We start from the raw sequence: 19,716 nt of genomic DNA, 5'->3' as shown, positions 1-19,716 counted from the left end.
GGGACTACATGTCCCATGGTGCACTTGTCCTGGATCCTCATGGGTCCCTGGCTGCAGGCAGTGAGGAGGCAGGAGGAATCAGGGCGGGCAGCAATCCCTGCAAGCACTGCTCTGTCCCTGTCCCATGCTGCCTGACAAAAAGGGGTGAGAGGGGGAAATAAACTGACAGCCCGCACTCATTTCCCCCCTTGTCACAGCACCGCTGCACTTCTCACTCCTGCAGCTGCTGTACGTGTTCCCTCATGCGGAGGGGGCGGGGGAGGATTACAGCGTGTGGGCAGTGGCTGGCACCCGCTATGTAGTTCTATGGCTGATCAGTGTGCGTTCTTTTTCCGAGTATAGCTTGCGTGCCCACAGAGAGGGTTCTGCATGCCAGCTGTGGAACGTGTGCCATGGGTTCGCCATCGCTATTCTAGGGCATCCTCGCAAAAGAGCAGAGCAAAAAGGTAATTGCTGTAATTTCTTTGGGCTTCTCAGGATTGTGTTGCACATTGCCCTAGTACAGTTAGCTGCAGTTTGACATACTAAAATTGCAGCGAGAGCTGGCTGCAGAGCTGGGCCTGCAAGAGTAAAGAGAGCCTTTAAAAGTGTCTCAAACTTTCTAACAGTAGAATCTTTGAATGAAGAAATACCTTCAATTAATGGAGTGAGACTGCAGGATTAACTACAGCAGGGATCTCCAAACTACGGCCCTCCAGCTGTTGCGGAACTACATGTCCCATGAGGCATTGTAAAACTCTGAAATTCACAGACATGACTAAGCATGATGGGAAATGTAGTTCCTGAACAACTGGAGGACCAAAGTTTGGAGAACCCTGAACTACAGCAACAGACTACTTTTTCATTACATTTTTTTTCACTGGATAGAGTTCGGTAAAGACTTTTGGAGGAGTGAAAAAAAATCTCTGAAGTGATCCAACTGTCATAGCCTTCCTATTCTGTTTGTTCATGAACAGGGACTGTCTTTTTGAATATTTCAGGTCTCTTTGTACTCAAAGGGTCATGGCGAGACACAAGAGAATCAAGTGCGACAATACTAGGGCTTTTGCACACAGCAGAAGTGAGCATATCCACATTAGTCAGCATCCACAGCCTCCTATAACAATGCATCTGTGTCCTCTTCATTCACCTCATCAAGGTCAGGCATATTGGGATCTGACTCAGGTAGAGACAGGGAAGCTAGAGAAGGGGTTTGGCATTCTGTAGCCCTGGAGAGAGATGGCTGTAAAAAAATCCATTAGCTGTCCCAGAAATTATGACATACAGTAGATGCAGAAATATCTGCTTTTGTCAGGTAGGCCGCCTGCTGCAGGCCTGAAATGAAATCAGAGTCGGAAACAGGTGTTGATATCAAATCCTGCTCTTGTGTGCAAGGGAAGCATCATCTAAGGTTAAGTGTACTGCAGGCCTTCATCCGAGCGAATGTTCATCTGAGATTTTGCCATGGTTCCATCTGAGATTTTGCCATGGTTCCACTTTGGTGCGTTTTCCCCCATAGCTCCAGATGAGGGTATTTTCCTGTGGGCTTCTCACGGAGTAGTGTACGGAATATAGAGTGTAAACTGTCCTGTAGTGAAGTCCTTGTGGTGAAAGGGCGAGAGGAAGCAGACCTGGACCTGTATAGCACCCTGCAGCTGTCTACACACATTGCACCATGTGCCAGGGAAGCGCACATGCAGGATCTAGTGCCCGATCAACATTACAGGCAATACTCAAGGTCTGAGTATGGGAGAATGATTTTACCGAGGTTGCATTGATCTGGATGCACTGCTTCTATAGTTGTATTAGAGGACACTGAAAATGTTGATTGCAGAGATCACTGAAGAATTTTTAAATAAAATAATAAACTAGTTAGGCTAGGAGTGATTTCTCCACAAGGTAAAAGAGGTCCATCTCTCTATGACACGGAGTGGGGTAGGGTTATAGGGGAAGTGCCCAAAGAACACATCCGTAATAGCCTTCTAGTGTCCAATCACCTGAAGATAAGAGGCTATAACTCAGGGTCTATGAATACTTAGCCTGTGTCCTGTACCATACGATTAAGGAGGCTTATGAATTTGGCAATTAACATAAGGAAAAAATTGAGTTTATGCAGAGTGCAATCATATATAACTCATATCACCTTACGCTTCTTTTAAACATCACTATAGCTTCCCCTATAACCTTCCACTCCAACTTAACACACAGCAAACAACTCCTTCCACACTTACAAAACTGTGGACTCCCTTCTCTACTATTTGATGTTTGCACTCAGCTTGAAAGTCCCTTGGCTACTGAAGAACTCCAGAATGGCATTCATTCTAGGTATCAGTGTCCCAATGGTCTAAACTTCAATTACTTCAAAACATTCATAACAATGCTCATGCACCACTTCCTTAAGGCCTTCAATGCTCTAGAGCCTATTTCTTCCAAAAGACTCTCCCAGACACCCCTTGCTTTGTCCCAATTATAGCCTCATCTGCCTTTGGAACTGCGAACCTAAGGCCAACATACACGGTTCGAATCTCGACTGGTTCCGCAGGAACCAACCGAGATTCGGACCGTTAATGGACAGGCTGAATGTGCCAAGCTGATTGATCGATAAACTTGGGTACAACCAGCCTGCTGGACTCTCGTGCGATTATCGCAAGTGGCTACTGTAGCCTCTAGTGATAATCACTGTCTACTCCCCCCCAATGTGTGTAGATGCATGCATGTTTGCATTGGGGCGATAGGGGGCAACAGGGGTGCTTTTACATTATTTTTTTATTATATATAATTTCTAATTTTTTAAACATGTATATTTTTTTTACTTATTGGCTCTCACAAGCCCTCTGGGTTACAGCATTGGTAGGTGACAGGTCCACTTTATGAAGACAGCAAAGGTCTATTAGACTTCCAATGTCTCCCCTGCACACCACTTCAGCTAATCAAGCACAGATCAGGGCCCCATAAAATTGATGGGGCAGACTATAGAGCCACCCCGATCACAGGCTATACACCTCAATACCAAGCTCATGGCTGTAGCCCCTTGAATACCAGGAAGTTTATAAACCTACCTTGGTATACCAACTGGGGTATATTCCTCCCTGAAAAGGGTGCATCCTTGGAGGATGGTATTTTATTTTTTTGTTAATAACAATCTGCACCCCTACCACTCACACCCCCTCTTTATTAAGCTCCTGTATCCTAAACTCTCAACGCTAGAAACATAGAAGTGTGACAAAAGGAACAGCAGACTGGTCAATGAAGTCTGCACCTTTTTTATTTTTTTGCCCAAGCATAGAACTATGTTTTTCCCCAAGCATGTTTACATTTACTTACTGTTGACTGACTATCGCTGATGGAAGTCTGTTCCAAGCATCAACTACTTAATAAATAATACTTTATAAGCTCAGTCTTGGACTTTCCTTTGTTATTTTGGGACTCATTCTATCTTATCAATATCTTTTAGTTAGTGAGGGTTTTGTTTGCCATGCACCCTTTCTACATGAGTAATGGTATAGCAGCAATAGTTATATGCCTCTCATTCGCTTTTATCTCTTAAACCAGGGCTTTATCTTTTTTTGCCACATAAACTTGGGTAGCTATTATCTACATGACCTTATAAATCCATGCACCAACCATCTAGCTTCTGACAAATAGCACAGATAAGAACACGAGTACTTTAACTGAATTGTCTCTTTATTAAGGTATGGGAAGGAAGATGGGAAGGTTAATGAAAGAAGGAATGTTTTGCTGTAACTGTAATCACAAAAACAATTGTTTAATGAAAACTACTTAAAGCGGAGTTCCAGTCATTTTTTGTGTTTATTAAAAGTCAGCAGCTACAAAAAAGTAGCTACTGACTTTCAATAAACACACTCACCTGTCCCAGGATCCAGCGATGTGGCCGCCCTTACCATCGATTCTCTCCCTCTCCTGTCCGCGGCGCCGGCATTACAACTGTGGGCACCCAACTGTGACAGCATGCGGCTTCACAGCTGGGTGCATACTCCACATGCGCGAGTTGTGTTGCGCCTCCTAAATGTTTGGGCAATCTTCTGAGACCTGTGGCCAGTCCCAGAAGATTGCGCGGGGGGGGGGATGGGGGGGGGGTCAGAGGTGAACTTCTGCTTGGATTGCCTAGGTGGTCCGAGGAGAAGGGGGAGCAGGTACCTGTCAAAACTAGGTAGCCACCCCCCCTCCAAAAAAATAACATGCCATATGTGGCATAGGAAGGGGGGGAGAGTGCTTAAAGAACTTCCCCTTTTGAGTGGAGCTCTGCTTTAAATTAAAATAAAATCTACATAACTGACACCTGATAAGCTTATTTACTTGTTGTTTAAAACTGAACTCCAGACAGCTTTAGAAAACAGTTCTACTGTATGCAGTAGAGTACATTATAAAAGCCATTAATGGATTGAAATTCAGCCGGATTAGCAAGGAACAGACAAATTTCGATCCATGTATGGGCAGGCTGATTGTACCCATGGACTTCGGTACAACCAGCCTGTCTGATTTTTCACTGGCAATTACTGACGGCAAACCCCACCCCCCGCCCCCAGCGGCAGAACACAATAGGGATTCCCCCATCAACACTGACTGTGTTGAAGGGGGAATCAAGCTATTTTCTTTCCTTCCACCCCGTGATAGAAGGAAAGCAAATCGAATCATCTATGGGCTGTCTAAGGAGGAAATTAAAATCACATTTTATTTCCTGTTTTTTTTTGTTTTTTGTTTTTATAAGCAACCACAGGGTACAGCGAAGTAATAATATAATAGTCACTTTCATTCTCCCTCTATACCGAGCAAGAAAAATCTAGTTGCTGTGAGGTGACAGATTGCTTGGAACGTTGCTTTCCTCAGACCTTTTGATTAATGAGGCCTGTTGAAGCTTACGTACAATAATCAGAAGAAAGGTTTGTGTCTGTAGTGTCAATAGCAAACTTTCTGTTTCCCGCTGTCATTTTTTTCAGCACGGGCTATAAAGATAAAAGAAATGAACAGACTATATGGGCAGTACAAATCGTTTTCTTTCTTCCAGCTTTAAATACATGTCATAACAAAACATGTATATAAAATGTAATTTCTTGACTCAAACTTACAAACAGTGTTAATAAAGTAAAAAAGGGAAACTGTTTAAATATTTGGGAAACCTGAATGCACAACAACACAGTAACAACTTTAAATCTGCTTGTTTTTTAGACATTTTGGTCAGTCATCTGCTGCTAACACTATAGCCACAGAAAAAAAAAAAAAGAGGCCCACCCAGATATACTCATAACATTTTATGTCTTTGTGATTAATACATAACATAGGTGCTGACAAATATGTTTACATCTATATTTCTGTTAAAGGAAATAAAAAGATATAATGAGCTGATGAGAGGTGTACTTGAAAGATCGACAGCAAATAAGTGTAAACGTATCCAATATTGTCTTACTTACATATAACTGCTTATGTGAGACTTAACAAATATATAAATATAGAATACACATCGTTTTTATTAAGTAATGCTCTTACGATTATATTAAGAAAGATTATTTCAAATAAATATGCATATAAGGCACATCTGTAAAATGTGTCTTATTAGGTCTAGTGTGTGAAACTGAGCAACGATGCTTCAAGTCCTCCAATTATATTAATTTGTGATACTTGCTCTACGTACTGGTCTTCGCAGAATCAAATAATGAGACTATTACACCTTTGCTGACTTCCAAGATTTATTACACTTATTGTACAAAACTGCCCTCTTGTGGCCAGCCAGGTGTACAACATACAATATGTATTTTTTTATGCTCCAAGGTAAAATTAACAAATATTTGGGGTCTTGCAGTGACCTAAATATTACATATACTAGATAAAAACTTGAATGTAGCTGGTTATTCAGTTAAAGATATTTAATGTATTTTTAAAGGGGTAGCCCAGGTGTGCATCGTGCACAAGCAACCTGCTGGAAGGGGAAGAAGCAGAGGGATGAGACCATCAGTGTGCTGTTGCTGCCTCATTGTCCAATCACAGGCTGTGGGTAAGGTGGTGTATTGATGTTACTGTAGTACAGAAAAGCAGGGCACCAGGCCGGCTGTGCTGTCTGACAAGGCTGGGTAAATCTCCAAAATGTCTGGACAGAAATATAATTTCTATGACCTGTAAAGCATTTAGCTGTCTGCCTGAAGTTCAGCTTTAAGGAACAGTTAAGGAACAACTCTAATGCCCTGTACACACGACCAGTTTTGCCGCCAGAATAAACTCCGAAGGTTTCTCCGACGGAACTCCGACGGAATTCCATTCAAGCGGTCTTGCCTACACACGGTCAAACCAAAGTCCAACCGTCAAGAACGCGGTGACGTACAACACGTACGACGGGACTAGAAAAAGGAAGTTCAATAGCCAGTAGTCAATAGCTTCCATCTCGTACTTGCTTCAGAGCATGCGTCATTTTTGGTCCCTCGGAACAGCATACAGACGAGCGGGTTTCCCGATAGGAATTGGTTCCGTCGGAAATATTTAGAACATTTTCTATTTCTAGGTCCGTCAGAATTTTCTAAAAAAAAAAGTTCGATGAGGCATATACACGATCGGAATATACGATGAAAAGCTTCCGTCAGACTTTTTCTGTCGGACATTCCGCTAGTGTGTACGCGGCATTAATGATATCTTTGGTGAAACTGCTTAATCCATTAACATTTTTTGCAGTTTCTGAGTCTGTTAATGCTGCTACTATGCAAATGCGTTGATCTCCAAAACCAAGCGCCCAGAACAATTTGTTGTCCATCAGACCCAAAGAGCAAGTGTAAAGCTAATTGTACACAAACATACATATTGTAAAGAATGAATAAGTTAAGGTGTTATTGTAAAGTGAAAATCATAAAATAAAGGTTCATGCAGGAATTCCATTTGCTGAGTGGCCAAAATGTGCAAGAATGTTACAGGCATCCTAGAAAATGGCCTCCACCGTGTCTCCCTTTCAATATCACCAACAGTCTCACATACAGTGCATCCGGAAAACTATTCACATCGCTTCACTTTTTCCACATGTTAGGTTACAAACTTATTCCAAAATTGATTAAATTCATTATTTTCCTTAAAATTCTACAAATACCCCATATAATGACAACGTGAAATAAGTTTTTTTTAAATCTTTGCAAATTTATTAAAAAAAAAAAAAAAAAACATGTACATAAAAGTATTCAGTCTTTGCTCAATACTTTGTTGAAGCACCTTTGGCACAAATTACAATCTCAAGTCTTTTTGAGTATAATGCTATAAGCTTGGCACACCTATTTTTGGGCAGTTTCTCACATTCTTCTTTGCAGGACCTCTCAAGCACCATCAGGTTGGATGGGGAGCGTTGGTGCACAGTCATTTTCTGATCTATCCAGAGATGTTCAATCGGGTTCAAGAATGGGCTCTGGCTGGGCCATTCAAGGACATAGTTGTCCCTTAGCCACTCTTTTGTTAGCTTGGCTGTGTGCTTAGGGTCGTTGTCCTTTTGGAAGATGATCCTTCGCCCCAGTCTGGAACGGGTTTTCATAGTTACATAGTAGTTACATAGTTAGTCAGGTTGAAAAAAGACAAAAGTCCATCCAGTTCAACTTTAAAAACAATAAAATAAAAAATATCGTACAATCCAATATACCCAATTTTATACCCTCAGTTGAACCAAAGGAAGGCAAAAAACCCCAGCAGAGCATGCTCCAATTTCCTTCAGCAGGGGAAAAAATTCCTTCCTGATCCCCCAAGAGGCAATCGGATTTTCCCTGGATCAATTTTATCTATAAATGTTAGTACCCAGTTATATTATGTACATTTAGGAAAGTATCCAGGCCTTTCTTAAAGCAATCTACTGAGCTGGCCAGAACCACCTCTGGCGGGAGTCTATTCCACATTTCCACAGCTCTTACTGTGAAGAAACCTTTGCGTATTTGGAGATGAAATCTCTTTTCCTCTAGACGTAAAGAGTGCCCCCGTGTCCTCTGGGTTGACCGTAAAGAGAACAACATCACCAAGTTCACTATATGGACCCCTTATATATTTGAACATGTTGATCATATCCCCCCTTATTCTCCTCTTCTCAAGAGTGAATAAATTCAGTTCCTCTAATCTTTCCTCATAGCTGAGCTCCTCCATGCCTCTTATCAGTTTGGTTGCCCTTCTCTGCACTTTCTCCAGTTCCCCGATATCCTTTTTGAGAACTGGTGCCCAAAACTGAACTGCATATTCCAGATGAGGTCTTACTAATGATTTGAACAGGGGCAAAATTATATCTCTCTCTCTAGAGTCAATATCTCTCTTAATACAAGAAAGGACTTTGCTCGCTTTGAAAACCGCAGCTTGGCATTGCATGCTATTATTGAGCTTATGATCTACCAAAACCCCCAGATCCTTCTCCACCACGGATTCCCCCAGTTGTACTCCCCCTAGCATATATGATGCATGCATATTCTTAGCCCCCAAGTGCATAACTTTACATTTCTCAACATTAAACCTCATCTGCCACATAGTCGCCCAATTAGACAGTGCATTGAGGTCGGCTTGTAAATTGGAGACATTCTGTAAGGACATTATTCCACTGCATAGCTTAGTGTCATCTGCAAAGACAGAAATGTTACTTTCGATCCCAGACCCTATATCATTTATAAAGATATTAAAAAGTAAGGGTCCCAGCACTGAACCTTAGGGTACACCACTGATAACCTTAGACCATTCAGAGTAAGAATCATTAACCACTACTGTCTTTTAGCCAGTTTTCTATCCATTTACACACTGATATTTCCAGGATGCATTAAGGTGAAAAAACACGAGGGTTTAGAACCCCTTTAAGCCAGGCAAAGACTCTCTCCTTCCGCATTCCTACAGGCCCATTTCATTGTTAACGGCGGACGTGAAACATTTCGCCAGAGTATTGGCTACTTGTCTAGCGTCTGTCTTTCAAAAACTCATTCACCATGATCAGCCAGGGTTTATTTCCTCTAGGTCAACAGCGTAAAAACATAAGGTGTTTATTCCTCAACCTGCAGATCCCGGGGAATAACCCTGGCAATCGGGCGGTGCTACCACTCAATGCTGCCAAAGCTATGGACAGCGTTTAGTGGTCGTACCTGTGGGAGGTCCTGGGGAGGTTTGGATTAGGGGATAATTTCATCAGATTGGTCAAGTTGCTCTACACGAATCCCACTGCTAGGCTACGCATTAATGGTGATCTCTCTGACCCTTTCCGTCTGCACAGAGGCACGAGACAGGGGTGCCCATTTTCGCCCCTGTTGTACGCATTGGCCCTGGAACCTTTGGCAGAGACTGTGAGAGTGTCGCCATTGATATCTGGATCTATAGGAGGCCCTGCAGAGGATAAAATCTTGTTAAATGCAGAGGACACTCTCCTATATTCACTCCTATTAACACAATTCAGTACCTTTTCTGGCTTCTCCATAAACTGGAAAGTTTATGTAGTCAGCTCTCCTGCTTCTGGATGAGCTGCCAGCCTCCTTACCAAACTGTGTCCAGTCTCTCCAGATTGTCTCCTCCTTTAAGTATTTGGGGGTTCAGGTCACTCCAGACACTTACAGGTATCTAACTCTTAACTTACTCCCTATCCTTACTAAACAACAATTAAATGCACTGCCTGGTGTAAGCTGCCTATTTCAGTCACCGGTAGAGCCAACCTTATAAAGTTGGCGTGGGCACCTCAGCTACTGTACATACTCCCAAAACACCATTTCAATTGATATCTCCAACTTCGGCATGCTTTACAATCACAGGTACAACAGTCCAGGTTAGAACTCATAGAACATCCTTTAATAACTGACATACTCACCACACAGAATAAAAGAGGCATGATCTCACAGATATATAGTACTCTCTCCTCAAGGACAGGGGATGCAGCTAGACTACCGTGTAGATGTAGGTGGGAACAAGACCATGACGAGATTTGGGGTGAGGACTGGGAATTGTTTGCAGTATATGCCAGCCATCTTAGTCTCACACTCGTACATGAACTCTCAGCTATTCATCCTGCACAGAACCTACCATACTCCGGTGATGCTTCACAGATGGGGTAGGAGGGAGTCCCCTCTGTGCCCCAAATGTAAGGGAGCTAGCGGGGACCTCATACATTTGCTGTGGCACTGCCCCAAACTCTTCAGATTTTGGAAAGCTGTAACCGATATCATATCGTCTGTTTATCAAATCACTGTTCCGTTACACCCAGTTACTTGCTTACTAGGAGCGGCTGATGAGGAATTTTTTACCCGTAAGCAGATAGCTCGTTTATGGCCATCACCGAAACAACAACAAAACAGTTGATTGAGCAGGTAAATAACATTCTTATTAAAGAAAAGCTAATGTATCAACATAGAAACGCTGCTAATACGTTTTATAAAATATGGCAACCTTGGCTAGACACCCCAGGCCTAGCACCCTCCTAACTAGTCCTAAGTCGACCTCTTCAAATGTAATCTCTTAGCTCCTTGAAACAATTGCTAATTACTCTCAATTAACGATTAACGATTAATCTAAGTATCCCCTCTCTCTCTTGAGTGTCATGGCAAAGGCTGTGAATACTTATGCACATGTGATTTTTTTCTTTTTAATAAATTAGCAAAAATTTCAAACAATCTTATTTCACATTGTCATTATGGGGTATTGATTGTAGAATTTTGAGGAAAATAATGAATTTAGTCTATTTTTGAATAAAGCTGTAACATAACAAAATGTGGAAAAAGTGAAGCGCTGTGAATACTTTCTGGATGCACTGTATATGGAAAGAGAAAGAAAAGGAAGAGCCAAGTGCTTCCAATAGTATAAAATCCATGGTAACGTTTATTTAAAAAAGGTTAATAAAAAGCTCACATAGGCCGAGACTTCAAAAACACCTCCTGTTGTTTACCCAAACATGGAGGGCTGGCTACACCGGACGTCCAAATATACCACCAAGCCGCAAATCTGTGAGGTATCATTGATTGGTGCTGTCATTCTGAATTAAAGCTCTGGCCACAGATTGAGCAGGCACAGAGCTCAGTCCCACTAGGCAGGGCTGCCTGGTATTACGGGGAATTGCCTGCTTTTCTGAAACCTCACCCAATTGGGTCCCACGTTAAAGATATACACATACATATGTACCAACACATGCATGTCCTCTGACTGTTATCCTCTTTTTTCCATTATAGGCAATCCGCATTTCCCCTCCCAGACTTCAAGACAAGCCTTTTCATATGGCTTTCCCATTTACAGAAATGGGAAAACTAGCTGGACAGGGAATTTACAGAAGAGCAACAGTGCTGTATCGTTCGTTTTGCCCTGAAGTCCTCTATTTGCACGCGGATACAGGAAAACAGCTTTAAAAGTCCCACCAGGTGGTACCGTACACCAGCGGTGCTTCACAAGTACTTCCCGACTGTCATGGATTGTTGCTGGCATTGCCAGGTGGAAAGGGAGAACATGCTGCATAATTTTTGGTCTTGTCCGAAGTTATCACATTAATGGTCGGAAGTCCCAAGGATATCTCAGAAATGTACTGATCATACTCTCCTGATTGACCCTGCCTTCTTCCTTCTGCATGTCTTTAATATGGCAGTTAAAACCTAGAAAAAATCCATTATACGTCATCTCCTAATGCCGCCAAAACCAGTATCACCATGAGATGGAGACCCGCACCCACCCTTTGTTTCCATGTGGTTGACGAGGGTGGAGGAGGTAAATAATATTGAGGACATTGTCCTTTCTGCCCGTAAACCAGCAAGAGCTTTATTTTAGCACGTGTATTTGCTGGAATATGTTCAAATTTTCTGATGAAGGTACAGTCCTCTTAGACCAAAATGCTTGATGTGCTCTATTACTCTATCCTGCAGTGCCAGTGACCCGCTCCCCTTTTTTTCCCTCTACTTCTTTCTCACCAGTTAATCACGATCCGATCAGTACAATTTCACATGGGTGATGACATCACGATATTGTCTCCTTCCTACGCGTTTCATCACAAATTACTTGATTGGGGACTTTGTGTGACAAAATGATTAGGGAGAAGCCAGATGCCATGACACCTCCCATGCAGAAGAGTATAGGAAGTGTACTAGTTGGGTCTCATTTAACTGGTGCTACAAAGCGCTGTTCTTCTTTATTTGAGTTTTTAACATTTTTAAATAAATGTTACCTTGGATTTTATACTATTGGAAGAGCTTGGCTCTTCCTTTCCTCTCTCTTTTTAAATATGTGAAACTCTTGTTGAGATTGAAAGGAGGACACGGTGGAGGCAGTTTTCCAGGATGCTTGTAACATTTTTGTGCATTTTAACCACTCAGTAAATGGGTATCATGGCTTTCTGGTAGCCCTTTTAATATGGTACAGTGGTGTGTGGAGATCACATTGCTGCGCACATTTTTGTGAAGATCCTTTTATTTTACGCCACATTGTGACACAGGAAGAAGTGTGGGATTATTGAACTTTTATTTTATGTTTTTCACTTTACAATTTTTTCAATTCAATTATTTTTCTTTCATTGATTTTAGGCAAGAGGTAATACATGTATATGGCCCAAGCAGAGGCCCTAAGCATAGTACTAAAAACACCTGGGAGGCCAAGGAAGGACAACCCATCAAAGGCGCTTCATTAGAGGACCAACCAATGTAACCAGTAGTAAAATTTTATTGAGATCACATATCAAAAAACAGCATTTAGCCATAAAGGCATGAATTGTCCTCCAGTCACCATTAAACTCAAGGATTGATAACGTTGTCACCATTAAACCACTTGAGTCCGTAGCATTTTACTAGATCCAGAAATGAAAAGGATCAAACAGTAAGTGTAAACAGGTCCCAAAGCAATAATCCTTGAGGGGGTAGCAAATAGCTCAGAAACCAGAGACTGGTAAACTCACAGAGGGGGTTGGAAAAACATACAAGAAAAGAATGAAAATGGGAAAAGAAGAGTAAGTTAAGGGGTGATGGTTATAAGAAGGGGAGGGGGGGAAGGGCAGGGCCCAACCCCCACAGACCCTGGTCAAGGGCAACTGCAACAAGATTATAAATAGCTCAGACAATTCAGATTCAAAGACGATAAGGCATAATTAAAGCCAAGGATCCTAGGTTTTCAAAAATCTGGATTGGGAATTATTAAGGATACTAAACATTTTTTCTTTAATTATGAAACAGAACTGTAGGTTTCTTCCAGGCTTTGGTCTTGGCCTCGGCTATTGTTTGTTTGGCTGCTAGGAACAGATATGCAGCCAGGTTCTGTTGTCACCAGGAGAGGCCTGGGATTGTGACGTAAAGGAGAGCCAGACAGGCATCCCTAGGGTTGGTCCAGGACAGGTGGGAAAAGTGGAGTATCGAGGACAGCAGCAGAGGAAGAAAAGGGGACATCAGCTTGCCAAAAAAAGCAAATTGAGTCCCAGTCCTGCAGGCTATGTAGCATTAACGTGTTTGTAAAACCTTCCATATATCTAGTGAAGTGACTAGCCTCAGGTGATAGACAAATGAAAAAAAATCCTCCTACATAAGTTGTACCTGTTAATCTGCTGTCCTCTCTACTCTACAGCATTCAAAGCAACGTGTATGAGCTTTCACATAGCAAGGGCAGAGAGCTGAAGTTACACTCTGCAAAGCTCAGTTAAAGCTGACTGGAGGGAGAGGATACACCATACCTCAGACAGTACACAGTAACAGAGCTGAGGCTGTCAATCACATTCTGTGTGCTGAAGCTCCCTACTCGGTTACCTTTTTCTCTTGGTGTCAGGGAAACTTATCAGAAGTGACACAGATAGCAGCGGCAGTAGACAAAAATTACACTTACTGCTCTGGACTGAGACAAGTACACAGTATAGAGGGATATGCTTTGTTCATATTTCATGTCATGTCTACAACCACTTTAAGGGGCTTAGGTCAGATGGGCAGGCCTTATTTGGGTGTCACAAGAAAGCGGTAACAGGAACAGTATCAGTTGGGGGATCTCCAAAAATACCCATAGGGTGACATCAGTGGTGACATTAGGAAGAGCTGGGAGATTTGTGCTGATTTATAATATTTACATATGTTAATCACCCCCAGTACCCCTTGTAGACTAGGATAAGGAGGGTGAGGCGAGGGATTCTCAGATGCCTATAAGCCCAAACGAAGGAGATAATTCTGTAAAGAACACAAAAAGAAGGCCGAAACATGAACCAGGAGAACACGAAAATAGTAAAGGGCTTTAGAAAGAATCGTCATTTTAATTGCATTGACCTGATCCACCCAGATTAGGGAAGGAAAGTTCCAGCTTTGCATCAGGGAGGTAAATGAACGCAGGAGAGGATAATAGTTTACAGAAAAGAGCATTTTGTAATTAGAAGTTAAATTCACATATAGATAATCAAATGTTGAGGACAACCAAAGGTAAGGGAAATCTGGTTATGAGTTCTCAACGTCTCCGGCAGCAGGTAGACATTAAGAGCCTAAGTTTTAGCAGGATTTACCCGAAGGCTTGGGGTATCTAAACATAGGGTAGGAATACAGTGAAGATTAGGAAGGGCCATATGTGGGTTAATGAGTGCCAACAGGGAATCATCAACAAATAAGTTATTTTTATAGACACAGCCTGCATTTACAATACCAGTTACATCCAAATTGTCCCTAATCATGATCGCCACCAGTTCCATAGCCAGAATAAAAAAAATTGGGGAAACGGGGCATCCTTGTTGTGTCCTTTGCAAAATATTAAAAGAAACGCAGAGCCAGACAGCTCTGCTTTTGCACTAGAGAAAGACGAAGATTTAGCATATGAGGAGGCCAGGAAGTCTGCAAACTGAGGCACTATTTTAGATTGGTCAGAAGTGAGGGTTCCGCTGATGTTTAGAAGTTGCATTGGTTTAAAGGACTTCCCAACAGAATTGAGCTTTCTGGCCAGCATCTGACCAGGCTTTTTTGCACAAGTATAAACATGTTTAGACCAACGAATAGCGTTCTCAGCCCTATCAGTGAGTAGGATATCTAGTTCCATGGCAAGAGGTTTCCATTTTTCATCTGCTTGTGTGAAAAGGGAGAAACGTTTTCTGATCCTTCAGTCTCGCAAGGCCTTTCTGCGAGAGGCCATTTGGATCAAGTTTCCCCTAACGTTGAGAATGCCCTGTGACTCCTGGGGAGACGCCCGGTCAGACTCTGTGTATTTCCTCCTTCCCACTTCAGGGATTAGACCAGTGCAACAACCCAGCAGCACCTGATAAAGCAGCAGAAGGAGCAGAGAGCGGATCCCAGCTACCATGGTCAACCTGGAGTAGAGGCAGGAAGAGACACAGACATAAGTAACTGCCATGGGCCAATGCAGTGAGTATTAGTTCCAGATTGGATTTCCGGGTCTGCCAGTCCTTGAAACACCACGGATACCTGAGGACACCTGAGGATACAGACGCACAGGAGGTTCATCTGTCCCTGCAGAGGGCTGTATCTGCCTGCGAGTTAGACCTTGCTCTTTAGGAGGTCCACCGTTTCCGGTAAGGGCATAGATTCATCGATCTGGATTCATCTTCAATCCTGGGATCTTTTCTACACTTCTCTTTCCTTTTTTTTTCCCTTCTGGGTGAAGGCGGATGAACTTTTGGATGCTCAATTTCCTTTTTTATTGGTCACATCTGTTCTTCTTGAGCTTTTTCTTTTTTTTGACCTATGTATGGACATTTTTTACACTGTATCTAAGGTTTACCCGACTAATGTATGAATGTCACTTTTATTTATTATTATTTTTTACATTTTGTCACTTCATTATTGAATATCACTTTTCATATCCAATTGTATTTTCACTACGAGCACACTTATTTTTATACTTATGCTTTTTGCCACATAGATATTTGTTGTTTTTTTTGTTGCAGCTGAAGTGTTTTTCTAGCATTTTGCTCTTTAGCACGGTTTACACCTCCCTTTTATTCCCCTAACGTTGGCCTTCCCAGAATACACCAGGGGAGTCAACTGAGCCCATGTTTTCAGAGTGAAAAAATTTGGCCATGGATCTGGAGTTGATGCCTGGTCTCCTTAGTAGTGAGAAAGGAACCAATCAATCTCTAGTGGAAACTGGAGCGATCAAGACAAGACAGCCAACATGTCAAAAGATGGTCTGAATAGGGAGTAACCAAGTTCTTAACGTCAAGCAGGGGCAAATGTTGCATGATCAATCCTGCATGGTGATAACTGAAGAAAAAGGTAAAGTCTTGCAATCATAGGTGCTGTTCTCGCCATACGTCCATCAGATAAAACGGTTGGAGTAAGGAGCACATTTGGGCTTCCTGAGAGGTGTCATGGGGAGGGCCTCTCCTAGCTAGGACAGAGATTATAGCAATATTAGAGTCTCCCATTAACAGTAGGGTACCTTTATCATGATGAGAGATAAATCTATGTTGAAATGTACTGGGCACATAATAGGTAACTAGGGTGACTTCCTGAGGGGGAAGCCGAAAGAAAGTGAGGAAGAGAGAACAGAGGGAAGGGAAACCAGGGGAGTATGAGGTACCAGACATAGGATGAGGAAGGGGGGTTAGGAGAAGAGAGGAGAACTAGAAGGAAAGAAAAGATGAAGGGAGGAAAAGGTAAGATTGATGATAACATTGCTGACAAGCAGAACAGGGGAGTTACAAAAAAGAACATGTATAAGAGCATTTTAAATTCAACAGGCTCACCCATCAAAACCATAAAAAAAAGGGGAAAAGTCTAATGCGTAACCTGAGAATTATGAGCCCACTTTAGGCGGAAATACAATAACACATAATCCAAACTCCTCAGGGGTAACCAGGCATCCACAAATGTCTCCAGTCACCATAGGGAAGTGAGGACTGTCATGAATAGTAGGGATCCACAACACCCAGTTTTGCATACAATAAACACAATGCAGAAGGATATGCCCTCCTAACATATGAGTAGGCAGGGAAAGGGCTGACTGAGGTGGGGAGGCATAGAGGTTAGATCCCTAATACACCAGACCCAGAAAAACAGACAAACCTTATAAGGCAATAAACAACTAGAACTCATGTTATCAAATGTATTTAGGAACACGCACTTAAACTTAAAGCAGGCAGCATTAAACATGTTTTCTGATTCCCGACAGCCACATATGAAATAACTAAAAACTATATTGTGCGCCCTGTTTTTCTAATTTTTTTGCATGCTGATGGATACAGTAATTTTAGGCAATGCAGGATTGGCTGCAAAGAGAAACAAAACATTATACAGAGAGGCAATTGGTTAAAGTGAAACGGTCATGAAAGAAATAAAGAAGCTGCCATTACTGACATTTTTTTAAAATATCTTTACTCATTTTGGACTTATGGCTTCAGGGCCTAACTCAGAAGAAATAAGCAGTTAGGGCTGGTCAGGAGTTTCAGCCTGCATGCTTATTCCAATAATTTCATTACAGAATACAGCATGTCAGCCAAGAAGGTGGCAATTTAAAAATAATAAAAATAATAATAACTCCAAAGTCATGCTGGTAGGTTAATTGGATCCTGTCTAAATTGTCCCTAGTATGTATGAATGTGAGTTAGGGACCTTAGATTGTAAGCTCCTTGAGGGTAGGGACTGATGTGAATGTACAATGTATATGTAAAGCGCTGTGTAAATTGACGGCGCTATATAAGTACCTAAAATAAATAAATAAAAAACAAAGTGATCTTTTTGTAGAACAAATGCAAAATCATCTGACCATGGACCTTACTGATGACGTGAAGCATCCTCCAAAAAACTGGATATTTCTAACAAACAGATTCCTTCCTATTCTACCATCTTTTATTTTGATGGGCCCATGAGGACGGGAAATCCAGCCATAATGCAGACCATCAGTTTCAACATGTCAACCCAGTGAGGTCCCTACATTTCAGGACTGAGTACGTTACTGATCTAATACCAAACTAATCTCTCTCTCTGAGGACTTCAAACTGCTTACAGACTGATCTTTAAACTTTGCCAGCCCACCCATGACTTCATATCCAGCCAGATGTCTGCCAACTATTTAAATTCTTCACTGGATATATGAACATCCAAACCTGCCTAAGCCCTGCACAGAAAGAAAATTCATGATACTTCTTCTATTTCTTGGAAGAAAATAGCCATCTGTTTGTTCTCAATACAATGACTTTTACATAACTAACTTCAATAGGGGATTTTCAACATATTAAGTGGAATATTCACTTTTAAAATGTTCTTCACGTTTAGAGAATTGTGCCCACCTGTGTATTACAAATGTGGTGTCTATCCCATTGCAGGAGCTGGTGAACTGCTGGAGCTATACACTGGAAGAGGAATCAATTCAAAGAACTTAAACATATTGCTGCATGCAAACACAGTAATCTCCTGTTAATGCAAATTACATTAGTGCCAGTAAAATCTGGACCAATGAAGATGAGCAAATCATTTAGATATGCTAGAAATGTTTGTTTTTTGTGACCAATTCGATTACATTTGGTAAAATTGAAGATTTTACTCACCAGTGCCAACAAATGGATCAAACACTAAATCATTAGGCTTAACTCTTGCATGGTTAGCCATAATGAAGGACAGGCCGGCCTCCATACTCGTGTTTCCAATAAAGTGCCGTTTTTTTACACTGTACGAGTTGATTAATTCCCGCTGTCCATCTGCAATCTTAAACAGTGCTTAGAATTACACATACGATAGGTATCATATACTTGATGACTATTGGGGTCTAAATACATGTGGAACCCCCCCCCCCCTTTTGGTACTTATGTTTATGAACCCTATAGTTTTAGAACCATTCATGCACATATACAAATATACATCTAAAACATGAAAAAAAGAAGGAGAGAGGACAACAATAGCTTCCTGACTTGAGGATACACTGGGGGACCATAACATATTTAAATGAGCATGGTATCCTGGGAACATACAAGAGGACTATTAAAAAAAAAAGGAGCTGCATATTCTTACAAAAAGGACTAAGCGCAATATTTCATTAAAATGCCATATTTGGACCATATAGAATAGAATATATTGCACTTCAAAGTTTTCTATCTGTGCAGCCATTCTCCTAAACTGGGCTGTGTGGGTTCATAGATTCAGGCCACGCCTCCTCACAGGATTTGGAGCCTATGGCTCCAGCTGTCCTCAGAGTCTCCTGTGAGCTCAGGAAGAGAGAGAATTGGCGGTGTAGCCAGGACAGTGCTGGAGCATGGGAGGACTCAGGTAAGTGCTTAAGGATGGAGGTGGGCAGGTATTTGAAGGTTTTTACCTTAAAGGGGCTGTAAACACTCATGGTTTTTCACCTTGATGCATTAAGGTGAAAAACCTTCTGTGGTGCTGCAGCCTTCCCGAGCCCCCGTTTTACTTACCTGACCCTGATCTTTTTCCGGCCAGGAACAAGCACACCAGCTCTACCTGGTGTCTTGTGTCCTGATTGGATAGACTGATAGCAGCCACTGGCTCCCACTGGTGTCAATCAAATCCAATGACGCAGCGTCCAGGGGGTGGGGCTGAGTCCTGCATTCTGTGTGAATGGACACAGATGCGGGACTTGCCAGAGCGCCCGCACGGGTGTCCACCAAGGAGAGCTCTTCTCGAACGTGAACACTCGATGCAGGGAGGAGCCACCAGCACCTCCAAGGGACCCCAGAGGTAAATCGGGGCCACCCTGTGCAAAAACAAGGGTTTTTTAAACGAGGGTTTACAACCCCTTTAATGTAGAGAATGCATTAAGTTTTGAGTATACTTTAAAGTATAACTAAAGGCAAAAATTTTTTTTTAGTTTTTGACAGAGTGGAGATGGATTAGAGTACATGTCAGGTTTTCATTCGGT

At 42.0% G+C, this 19,716-nt stretch overlaps 1 protein-coding gene across 3 annotated transcripts in view; it reads right to left on the bottom strand.

The window, feature by feature from the left end:
- Window positions 1–19,716, bottom strand: part of TRMT11 (tRNA methyltransferase 11 homolog) — a 139,489-nt gene that overhangs the window by 62,944 nt on the left and 56,829 nt on the right. For all 3 annotated transcript variants that reach the window (XM_073627208.1, XM_073627209.1, XM_073627210.1), the window contains one exon: window positions 18,392–18,548. In XM_073627208.1, the coding sequence (XP_073483309.1) occupies window positions 18,392–18,548 (157 nt within the window). The remainder of the gene's footprint in view (window positions 1–18,391; window positions 18,549–19,716) is intronic.

This window comes from Aquarana catesbeiana, linkage group LG04 (genome assembly GCF_042186555.1).
Source record: "Aquarana catesbeiana isolate 2022-GZ linkage group LG04, ASM4218655v1, whole genome shotgun sequence".
NCBI classification, from domain to species: domain Eukaryota; kingdom Metazoa; phylum Chordata; class Amphibia; order Anura; family Ranidae; genus Aquarana; species Aquarana catesbeiana.
This window is presented reverse-complemented; position numbering and strand designations above follow the sequence as displayed.